General features: G+C 38.7%; 1 protein-coding gene across 1 annotated transcript in view; it reads right to left on the bottom strand.

Annotated features, from left to right (window-relative positions):
• LOC135091473 (glutamate receptor 1-like) overlaps positions 1-12,500 on the bottom strand; it is a 452,327-nt gene that overhangs the window by 134,003 nt on the left and 305,824 nt on the right. The window contains 1 exon segment of the mRNA XM_063989131.1: positions 1,840-1,950. Coding sequence (XP_063845201.1) covers positions 1,840-1,950 — 111 coding nt within the window.

Raw genomic sequence — 12,500 nt, 5'->3', positions numbered from 1 at the left:
TTATATTTCGTCCCTTCCTCCTCCTCGTTCTTCTTTTCGTATCTCTTTTATTCTTAATCTTCTCAGCCTTCTTATCGCATCTTCTTATTTTTATTGTTCGTTACGTTCTCGCTATTGTTGTTGTTGTTGTTGTTGTTGTTGTTGTTGCTTTTCTTTTTACTTTACTGGAGGATTTCGTGTGAATTAAAAGTGTAAATTTATATCTAAGGAAAGTAGAACACAGAAGGAGGAGGAGGAGGAGGAGGAGTCTGTTGAAGAAGGGTAGGGGGGAATGGTGTGGTGAGTGAACTAGGAGGAGGAGGAGGAGGAGGAGGAGGAGGAGGAGGAGGGGGTGGGGCGAGGGGGTTTGTGTTATCCCTGTTCATGAATAATGCAAATGTGTAGAAGAAAAATGAAGGAGATTGTGATGCGAGGAGGAAAAAGTCTTGCTCCGTGACCCCAAGGAGGAGGAGGAGGAGGAGGAGGAGGAGGAGGAGGAAAACGGCGTTCCTATCTCACTCTTATGGCACACCCGTCAAGAATAGCAATGTGCCAACGCCGCCCAAAGGGAACCCAACAAAAACAACGCCAACAAGATCGAGGCTAAGCTATCGGTAGACGGAAGTTATCTGTAATGGAATCTTGGCTCACTCTCGCTTGCTTTTACACTCGCCCTTCCTGGTGGTGGTGGTGGTGGTGGTGGTGGTGGTGGTGGTGGTGGTGGTGGTGCTTTTAATCAAATAAAACACCTATACTATCTAGAAAAAGAAGGTTACTATTGTTGTAGTTGTTTTATTGTATTTTTTTCAAGTTGAGCAGAAAACTTATAGCGATGAAAGGTAAAACGTAAAAAGAGTAAACTCTCTATTGAATTCGATAACAAAGCATAAAATAAATATGTTGTTCTTGTTATTTTTGCTGCTACTGCTGTAGTAGTAGTAGTTGTTGTTGTTATTGTTGTTGTTGTCACAGTTATTTTCATTAGTATCTTGTTTCGCTCGTTGTTATTCAAATAAATAAACATTGAAAAATTATTTCGCTCCAATTAAATTCCATTGTACACGGAAAAGACTGAATAATTCTCGTTACAGGCAAAAAAAAAAAAAAAAAAAAAAAACGATAAGGAAGTTAAGATGTGTACCTGTTTGTCTTCCATTTGTCTTCCCTTTGCGACGCAGTTTGTTAGATAACTAGATTTTTTTTTTTATTAATGTAATTAACCTTATTTAGAAAACTGCCAAAAAAATGTTTAAACAGATAGATACACACACACACACACACACACACACACACACACACACACACACACACACACACACACACACACACACACACACACACACACGAGTTAAGAGTTAAATTTTGTCTTTTAAGGCTACAGAACAATATAGGGGACGGTAGTACAAAAATAAGTGGATATAAAAAAAGTTCTAGGTAATTAAAGAAAACAATTTGTCTACCAATGAAAGTAAAAATAGGTAATTAAAGAAAACAATTTGTCTACCAATGAAAGTAAAAAAAAAAATCAAACAGCAATTAAACAAAACAAAATACAAAAAGCAACAGACAATATCACCATAAAAAAGAAGCACATACATATATTAACCCTTTCATTACTATCTGACACATTTTTCTTTAATTACTAATCCCTCTGAGCCATTAATTTTGATTTCACCACCACCTCCAAACATTGTACTGCCTAGAGAGTGCAACACGTATTCTTTTTCATTCCCTTCTTTCTTGTACGTGCTTATAAAAATTCTATTGTGTTTAGTGCTGTGAATTCTTGCATATCGGGGACACACACACACACACACACACACACACACACACACACACACAGCAATGGCGAGGACTAACCAGTATGGAGGTGACAATGTACGTCTTGTTGGTCAGGATGCGGTGCGAGACAGGACGTGTGTACTTGATTGGCACTGTGCTGAAGCCTCCAGAATCTGTCCAGGTGCCGATCTGCGGAGGGAGAGTGGTCGATGAGAGAGAGAGAGAGAGAGAGAGAGAGAGAGAGAGAGAGAGAGAGAGAGAGAGAGAGAGAGAGAGAGAGAGAGAGAGAGAGAGAGAGAGAGAGAGAGAGAGAGAGAGAGAGAGGATAAGGGAGATTGAGAGGGAAGTGTGAACTGATGGAGTATTGACATTTTTCCAGGGAATGAGAGAGAGAGAGAGAGAGAGAGAGAGAGAGAGAGAGAGAGAGAGAGAGAGAGAGAGAGAGAGAGAGAGAGAGAGAGAGAGAGAGAGAGAGAGAGAGAGAGAGAGAGAGAGAGAGAGAGAGAGAAAGAAAGAAAGAGAGAATTTACGGATAACAGGTTGAGATATCTTTAAATAAGTATAGAATTGTCTTTAATGAAGAAAATAAATTTCAAATAATATACATAAATTATAAGAATTATTATTCTCACTTATTTTCTGCTTAAGATTTAGAAAACTTAATTATTTTACTCATCACTGCCCGATTTATGTGACTTTTATTGTTGTAGTTTTTCCAGCATTATCATATTTTTAGTGATTTCCATAAATAAATATAAATGTGTGTGTGTGTGTGTGTGTGTGTGTGTGTGTGTGTGTGTGTGTGTGTGTGTGTGTGTGTGTGTGTGTGTGTGTGTGTGTGTGTGTGTGTGTGTGTGTGTGTGTGTGTGTGTGTGTGTGTGTGTGCGAAATGAAAAGTTGATGCATACATTACATAAATTCTGATTATCAAACATATGAGACGAAAAAAATATTAACTATTTTTATGAAACTTTTCTGACCCTTCTCTCTCGCTCCTCACATCCCCCACCTCTCTCTCTCTCTCTCTCTCTCTCTCTCTCTCTCTCTCTCTCTCTCTCTCTCTCTCTCTCTCTGACTATGAATATCCCATCAAATCCTGGCTTCCCTCCCCTCTTTCCCCTCATGCCTCATCATTCCCACATATTCCATCACCCTACCCACCCCTTCCCCCTTTCCCTTCCCCTCTTACACTCCCCTCTCCCCTCCACATTCATCCCTGTAACACTCCTCTCCCTCTTTCCCCTCTCATAATCCTCTCACATTTGCACCTACCACTCCCTCTCCCCCGCTCCCCTTCTCCCTTCCTCCTCTCAAAACCGGATATGTAAATGGGAGAAAATTCAATTTAAGTGCCGCCTTCCCCTTGGCGACTCCCAACAAACGCCCCTGATTGGTCAATGTCCTCGTCTTGGTTTCTGAATTTACTCTGTTGTCTTGTCTTGTCTCGCCTCCTCGACCCCGTGCCACGAAGACGGGAAGGTCTCGCGTGTTAGTTACTGTAGTTATGTTAAGTTTAGTTGGGCAAAGTGTTTCGTTGGGTTAGGTTAAATTAGTAAGGTTGAGTTGTGTTAGGTTTAATTAGGTTAGGTTAAATTTAGTTTCCTTCTACATTTTCTTCGTATACTCTTCGCTATGTGTGTTCTTGTTTTTGTTTATCATCATCATCATCATCATCATCATCATCATCTTTTTCTTCGCCTATTTGTCATTTTCTTGTTTTTTCTTCCTTGTCTATTTATTTGTTCTATTTTATTGTGGTCTTGGTACTACGTCTTCTTCTCCTTTCACTCATATTCTTCTGTCTATTGTTCATCTTTATCATCTTATTCCTCTTATCTCGTTTTTTCGTGTTGATTTTCTTTCGTTTCTTTGTTTTATTATATTTGTCATCGTGCTCCTCCTTTTTCCTCTCCACCTTATTTTCTTCTCTCCGTGTTTTTTTTTCTAATCATTTTCATCTCATTCATCTACTTTCTCTTTTTTCGTGTTTGCTTTCTTCTTCGATTCTTTGCTTCCTTTTATTTATCGTCCTCCTTTTTTTCTTCTTTTCTTCTCCACGTTCTTTTCTTTACCGTTATCATCATCATCATCATTCATCATTTCTTTTCGTTTTTTTTTACCTTGATTTTCTTTGCTTTTTTAGTTTTCATTATTTATTCTCATTGCCGTCATGTTATTATTGACATTACCATTATCACTGTTATCGCTATTTGCGTGTCATCGGGTCGTCTGATTTGTTTCTTTGTTTTTCATTCTTTTTCATACATTCTTGTGTATTTTATGATAATTTTTCTTGATTACTCTTCCTTTCATCATCATCATCATCATCATCATCATCATCATCATCATCATCATCTTGTTCTTATTATATTTATTATCATTATTATTATTATCATTGACGTTACTATAGTTTTTACCACTATTACTTATATATATATATATATATATATATATATATATATATATATATATATATATATATATATATATATATATATATATATATATATATATATATAAAATAATAATTAAAGAAATAATTACGATCATCGCTAACTTTTCAGCAAATAAACAACAAAACAGCCACAAAAAATAAATAAATGAATAAATAATAGGCAGAGAGAGAGAGAGAGAGAGAGAGAGAGAGAGAGAGAGAGAGAGAGAGAGAGAGAGAGAGAGAGAGAGAGAGAGAGAGAGAGAAACTCTCCTCACAAACAAACACAATCACGCCACACACACACACACACACACACACACACACACACACACACACACACACACACACACACACACACACACACACACACACACACACACACACACACACACACACACACACACACAGTCCTCGTGTCACTTCCTTTCAGAGAGGAAGCGAAATTTAGCAGCACATCCGGGCCCAACATTTAGTACAGCATCCGGCATCGTAATTTAGCGACATGTGCAGTCAGCAGAGGCGCCTGCACCTGCCGCGCCCTGCCTCACCTGTCACGCTGTACCTCACGCCCTATTCATCTTCCTATAAACAGTTTTTTCTTCATTTTTCTTTATTTCTTTCTTCTACAAAACATACTTTCCCTATAACTTCTATTAACATTCCTATCAACACTTAATTTCTTCCCCTATTTCCTTTTTCCTTGTTCGTATTCTTTTTCCCCTACAAGGCATCTTTTCCCATGATCCTTACTCCCTTTCCTATCAAAGCCTCTTTTTCTTCTCTAATGCTTTCCTTTTTTTCTATTTTTGTTATTATTTCCTCTGCAGGGCTTCCTCTCCCCATAACCTTACTCCCTTTCCTATCAGCTCATTTTTTCCTAATTTTTTTTATTTTATTCTTTCTTGTTGTTCTAATCCTACAAGACATTTTTTTTCTCATAATCTCTCATCCCTCTCCTATTAACACCTTTTCTTCCTGTTTTTTTCCTTTGTTTTTCTTACCTCTACATATTTTTTCCCATAACCCACATTCCCTTTACTATCAACTTTTTTTTCTTCCACTATTTTTTTCTTTGTTCTTTTCTTGTATTTTTTAATCCTATCCTATCCTTCCTATCAACACCTTTTGTTTTTTCTTTATTTTTTTTTCCATTTTCTTTCTTCTTGTTCTTGTTCTTCTTTGCTTTACAAGATATGTTTCCATAATCCCTATTCACCTTCCTATCAACACCCGTTTTTCTTTATCTTTTCCTTTTTTTTTTATCTTTCTTCTTGTTCTATTACCTCTACAGGGTATCTTTTCCCATAACCCCTATTCCTCTTTCTATCAATGCCTTTCCATAAGCTCTATTCCACTTCCTTTTTAACACCCTGCCAAAAGCCCCGTTTTCTTTTCCCCCTACAGGACAACCTTTCTCTATCATTTAATTTTCCTTCATTCCTAACATACCCTTCCTTTTAAAAGTCCTCTACCTTTCTCTAAATGACACCTTTCCTCCCACAAGTCCTATTTCCCTTCCTTTCAATTCCACTTATCCTGTTCCTTTCCAATACATGTAATTCTTTTCCTGTTACCATAATTTTCTCTTCCTTTATAGTATATCCTTTCGTTTCAGAAGATCTTCAGTTTTCTTTTAGTGACATCTTCCGTTCCACGAGTCCTATTTCTCTTCCTTTCCATTCCACAAATTATGTTTTCCTTGCCCTATAACTTCGCTTCCCCCATTCTTGATAATATATCCTTCCTTTCACAAGTCCTTCCCTTTCCTTAAAATAACATTCCATCGATAAGTTATATTTTTCTTTTCTTCCCTGACATTTCCTTCAAAACTTTCCTTTCTCTCATTTTCTCACTGTATTCACCTTCATCCTTAATTCTAAGCACTCGTCTTCCTCCTATCTATCTTTCTTATTATAATTTGATCTTATCTCGTTTAACTCTTTTTTTATTAAATTTATCTTACTTTTATCCCATTCTCCTCTATTTCTCCCTTTTTCAGCCACCATGATCAAATTTTCATCAATACCTCTTGCTTTTTATCATTTCGTCTTAGTACAGTTTCACTTGCCTCACTTTCTTTCCTCTTACTTTCCTATTCCTCTCTCAACATTCTTCCATTTAGCATCCAACTTAGCCCTTTTCGTTCTTCCTATAATCTTCTCTTCCAACTATTCTTGCCATATTTATCCCTCCTTTTTTTTTCCTATGTATATATATAATTTTTTCCTCCCCTTTCTCCTCTACACTCGACAATGTTTCTATTTTCTTTTCTTCAGCATCCCGCCTTCCCTCTTCAATCTCTGACAACAAAAACGAGCTCCTTTCCTTCTCCTCCTCTTCTTTTCTTCCTCCCTCTCTTCCTCCTCCTCCTCCTCCTCCTCCTCCTATTCATCCCTCTCCTTCTTCTCTACCGTCAATTTTTTTTTTCAATTTCTTTTTCTTTTAGTTCTTCTTACCTTTATTTTCTTCTTATTTTTTTTCTGGTTCCTTTCCTCCTCCTCCTCCTCTTTCTCCTCTCTATTCTTTTCTACTACCTTTCTTTTCCATTTTCTTTCTTTCTTCCATCACCTTCATCATCTTCCTCCTCGTCCTCCTCTTCCTTTTTCTTCCACTTTACTTTTTATTTTTTTCTTCCATCTTTTTCTTCTTTCTCTTTTTTGCCTTATACTTTTTTTTTCATTTTTCTTTCTTCCAACGTCTTCTTCTTTCCCCTTCTCCTTCTCCTCCTCCTCTCCCTCCTTTTTTTCTTCCATTTTTTTTTCTTCTTTTCCTCCTCCTCCTCTTCCTTCTTCTGTTCCTCTTTCTCCTCAAACTTATCTTTCCCGTTTTTTCTTCTACCATATCTTATCTGTCTTTCTTTCCTCCTCCTCCTCCTCCTCCTCCTCCACGTGTACAGCAGCAAGTTGGGCAAATGAAAACTGAAGCCGTGATTTCCGAGGACGCGTCTTAGAATAATTTATTCATTAATTTTCCTTTTACTGGTTTCCACGAATGTGATGGCTGACATGAGGTGAGGCACGGCGGTAAACACTGGCTGTAGGTGTGTGTGTGTGTGTGTGTGTGTGTGTGTGTGTGTGTGTGTGTGTGTGTGTGTGTGTGTGTGTGTGTGTGTGTGTGTGTGTGTGTGTGTGTGTGTGTGTGTGTGTGTGTGTGTGTGTGTGTGTGAGGGAGGGAGGGAGTTAGGGAAAGATGGTAGGAGGCAGGGAAGGAAGAGATGAAGGAATGGAGGGAGAGGGAGTGAAGGGAGGGAAAGGGGCAGGGAGGGAGAATGGGGAGAGAAAGTAAGAAGGGAAAGAAGGAAATGTTTGTTGATGAAGGAATGGAAGGGAAAACGAAAGGAGGGAGAGAGGGAAGGAAGGAAGCACGGAGGGAGGCAAGGAGAGAGGGAAAGTAGGAGGAAAAGTAAATGTTTGTTAGTCTAGGGAAGGGTTAAATGAAAAGGGAGAAAGGAAGGGAGGGAAGGGATGTAGGGAAGACGGGGCAAAGGGAGGGAGGATGGGGAAGGAAGAAAGTCATGAAGGAAGAGAAGAAAAAATAAAATTATGTAACCAAGTTAGTAATATTTGTTGTTATAATTGTTAATGTTGTTATTGTTGTTGTTAAATGTTACAAGTATTACAACAACAACAACAACAACAACAACAACAACAACAACAACTACTACTACTACTACTACCACTACTACTACTACTATCGTGACTATCATTATCACAATTTTAAAAGACAAAACGAAAAAAAAAGATAATGCGCACACACACACACACACACACACACACACACACACACACACACACACACACACACACACACACACACACAGCGAGAGAGAGAGAGAGAGAGAGAGAGAGAGAGAGAGAGAGAGAGAGAGAGAGAGAGAGAGAGAGAGAGAGAGAGAGAGAGAGAGAGAGAGAGAGAGAGAGAGAGAGAGAGAGAGAGAGAGAGAGAGAGAGAGAGAGAGAGGGGCAGAGAAAGAAAAGATAACGACAAGAAGACGCAGGATGAAGATGGAAAAAAAGACGAAAGGACAGAGAAGGTCGAAGAAGAAAGAACAGGAGAGGGAGGAGGGAAACGATGACAAGGAGGGAGAAGGAGAAAAAAGATGAAAAATACATAGGAGGAGGAGGAGGAGGAGGAGGAATAGAAGTACGATGATAACGACGGAGAGAAGGAAAAATTAGGTCGATGATGATGCGGATGAGAAAATGGAGGATACTGGTGAGAATGAGAATGAGGAAGAAGAGATGGAGAAAGAGGAGAGGAAGGAGAAGGAAATGCAAGCTGATGAGGAGGAAAAGAACGGGAAAATAAAGGATATGAGAATGCGGATAAGAAACAGTAGGGCAAGGAAGAAAAAAAAAAGGAAAGAGAGAAAAGAACATTCTTCTATCCCTCCCTCCATCCATCCACCCATCATCCACCCACCCCAAAGGTAGAATACCATCTTCTTCCACTCCCAGTTCACCTACCCACCCCTCCACCAACCCAAAACGTAGAAACATCACCTCTTCCACTTTCAAACCGCTCACCCAGCTCCTCCACATGCCGTCTATCCATCTACCCATCATCCATCACCTAAAACAAAGAAAACAATTATCTTCCACCCTCAATCCACTCACCCTGTCCCTCCACCCACCCAAAAACGCAGAAAAACCTGACATTCCACCCTTAACCCACTCACCCTCCAAAAACGTGGGAAAATCTCATCTTCCACCCTCAATCCACTCACCATCCATTCATCCATCCGTCATCCGCCCACCCAAACACGCAGAAAAAATGTTCCACCCTCAACCCAACCAACCAAAAACCCAGAAAAACCAACTTCCACCCTCAATCCACTCACCCAGCCCCTCCACCCACCATCCACCCAGCCACCCACGAGTCGCAGGTCCCATAATCACAGTCCGGGCGAAGCTATGCAGTTCGAAGCAATGAAACGAGCTCGCTTTCAATGTGAACCCGATTAAGGCAAGCAGTTACGGAATCCTGGAGCGGCCTTTTCGCTTCGCTGGTTTGTTCCGATACGAAGGGCGTGGGGGAAGGGGGTGTAGAGGGGCTGAGGGAAAGGGGGATGAGAGAAGGGCCTGGAGTGGATGGGAAAAGGTCAAGGGAATAGGATTGTGTGTTTGCTTGCTTGTTTGTTTGTTTGTGAAATAATGAGCTGGTTGCGCTGCGCTATTTGCGGATTTTGATGAATGAATGGGTGAGTGGATGGCGCGTTATGGTGATTCAATACTGCCTGTGCTGGTATTCACTCACTCTCACTCACTGCTCTCACTCCTCCTCTCATCATCATCATAATCATCATCATTCTTATCCTTGCTTGTGTTCCTTGTGGCTTCCTCCTCCTCCTCCTCCTCCTCCTCCTCCTCCTCCTCCTCCTCCTCCTCCTCCTCCTCCTCCTCCTCCTCTTCCTCTTCCTCTTCCTCTTCCTCCTCCTCCTCCTCCTCCTCCTCCTCCTCTTCCTCTTCCTCCTCTTCCTCCTCTTCTTTTTCTTCCTCTTCCTCTTCCTCTTCCTCCTCCTCCTCCATCTGAATACTGCATTGGTATCCTACTCCTCTCCTTCTCTTTGTTCCCTCCTTCCTCCTCCTTCACATGCGTTTCTTTGTGATTTGTTTCTGATAATTATCCACTGAATGTCAAATTTCGTAACAGGAAAAAAAAAAAAAAACGAACGAACGATGCCAAGGAAAAAAAGAAAGCCTGTCACTCGGAACTGTCAGAGATTTTTGACGTAATGTGCCGACGTTTATTACGCGAGTTATTATTTATATATTTATCTAGTTTGTTTTTTGAAGCTTTAGTAAGATTTTACTTATATATTTATGTATTATTTATTTTTTTTCAGGAACTTTTCTCCCTTTATAATGCCAGACTAATTTTCTCATAATTACCTGCAACATTTTATCCACTTATTTCTGCATCGCACTCCCATAAGTAGTTTTGTAGTCTGGAAAGAGCAGACAAAGTTTATCTCGTATTCTCTCTCATTCTGTGTGTGTGTGTGTGTGTGTGTGTGTGTGTGTGTGTGTGTGTGTGTGTGTGTGTGTGTGTGTGTGTGTGTGTGTGTGTGTGTGTGTGTGTGTGTGTGTGTGTCCATGGAAACATTCTATAGCACTGTGGATGTTAACAAAGGACGAGTATACCTGGAAGAAAATATTAAAACAAAAACAGATAAATTAATAAATAAATGAAACAAGAAAGTGTTATTAGATGTGTAAAAGCACATTAAACTATTTTTTTACTGAAGAAAATAAGAAATATATAGCAAGAGAGTCTATCAGTTGTAAGAGAACGAATACAATTAAATTTCTAAATGAATAAGTAAATACAAAGAGAGAGAATCTATCAGTTGTAAAGGAGCACATTAAACGAAATTTTGACTGAAGAAAAAAAAAAAAAAAAAAATATATATATATATATATATATATATATATATATATATATATATATATATATATATATATATATATATATATATATATATATATATATACATATACATATATATATATATATATATATATATATATATATATATATATATATATATATATATATATATATATATATATATATATATATATATATATATATATATATATATATATATATATATATATATATATATATATATATCAAAAGAGTTTATTAGTTGTTAAAAAAAAAAAAAAGCAAATTCAACTAGATCTATGAATGAATAAATAAATAAAGCGAGAATCTATTATTTGTAAATGAACACATTAAACTAAATTTTGGTCAAGGAAAAAAACAAATATTAAGATACTCTATTAGTTGTAAAAGAACGAATTCAACTAGATTCTTTTAAGAGAATCAAATACAAAGTCTTCATGTCACCAGTAATGACCACGAGCATTATCTGTGTCTAGCAAAGAAAGAAGGATTTTGCCGCAGCTGGAATTCCTCTTCTTGCAACAAAGGACGTGTTTTTGGCGCGACTTGGTGGGCGTGACGTATTCCCTCTGAGGTGGAAGCTGTCACATGGCCGTCCACCACGCGTCCACCTACACGCACACACACACATTGCACATATATTTTTCAAGTCTTGAGAAACGTGCAACTCTCTCTCTCTCTCTCTCTCTCTCTCTCTCTCTCTCTCTCTCTCTCTCTCTCTCTCTCTCTCTCTCTCTCTCTCTCTCTCTCTCTCACCATCCCCATCCCACTGGCATTGTGGGTAAAGGAAATTTTTCGTCTCGTGGATAGGTCAGTCTTTTTTTGGTACGTACGTACGTACGTGTGTGTGTGTGTGTGTGTGTGTGTGTGTGTGTGTGTGTGTGTGTGTGTGTGTGTGTGTGTGTGTGTGTGTGTGTGTGTGTGTGTGTGTGTGTGTGTGTGTGTGTGTGTGTGTGTGTGTCACAAATGGAGCTGAGAAAGAGTTGGTCAAGAGATTTGCTTTACTGATTGCTACGTGTCTTGCGAGAGAGAGAGAGAGAGAGAGAGAGAGAGAGAGAGAGAGAGAGAGAGAGAGAGAGAGAGAGAGAGAGAGAGAGAGAGAGAGAGAGAGAGAGAGAGAGAGAGAGAGAGAGAGAGAGTCCATCCTTTGTATCTTCCTCCCTTGCAGCTTCTTATCCATCGTCTCATTACTATCTCATTTACTTTTATCTCCTTCATCTCTTTGTCATATTTCCTCTCTCACCCATCATCTCTCCCCAGGATTTCCCCTTACCCCTTTCTTCCATTACCTTTTCTTCCCAATAATTGTTCTGTTTTTCCTCCTGTGAACATCGACTTTTTCTTCTTTTCCTTGTTATTTTTTTTATTTCTCTCCTCATTCCTTTTCGTTCCCATTATTTTCCCATCTTCCACATATTTTAACCTAATAAATATCATAGCATTTTCTTCTTTTCCTTGTTACTCTTTATTTCTCTCTTTATCCACTTCTCTTTAGTTTTCTTCTTTCACCTTTTCGTTCCCATTGTTTTCCCATCTCCCACATTTTTTTTTCCTCGGTAAACATCGATATTTTCTTATTTCCCTTGCTATTCTTCACAGGTTTTGTCATTTCTTTCATTCCACGCCTTCGTCTCTACTTTTATATTGCAATCAACAGTATTTTTTTCCCCCTTTCCCATCTTTATCTCCATCATCTTTCTCGCCTTTTTCATTCTACGCATTACCATTTTTCTCCCATCTTCGTCTCTTTCTCTTTAGTCTGTTGCTTCCTTCACGTCATCTTCTACTCCCTTTCCATCTTTCTTTTCCTCTCCTTTATATTATATATATTTTTTCCCTTTTTTATCTCTCTGTCGCTCTAGTCTTTTGTCTCTTTCATGTTATTTTATCC

The sequence above is a fragment of the Scylla paramamosain genome, chromosome 37, assembly GCF_035594125.1.
Source record: "Scylla paramamosain isolate STU-SP2022 chromosome 37, ASM3559412v1, whole genome shotgun sequence".
Taxonomy (NCBI): Eukaryota; Metazoa; Arthropoda; class Malacostraca; order Decapoda; family Portunidae; genus Scylla; species Scylla paramamosain.
This window is presented reverse-complemented; position numbering and strand designations above follow the sequence as displayed.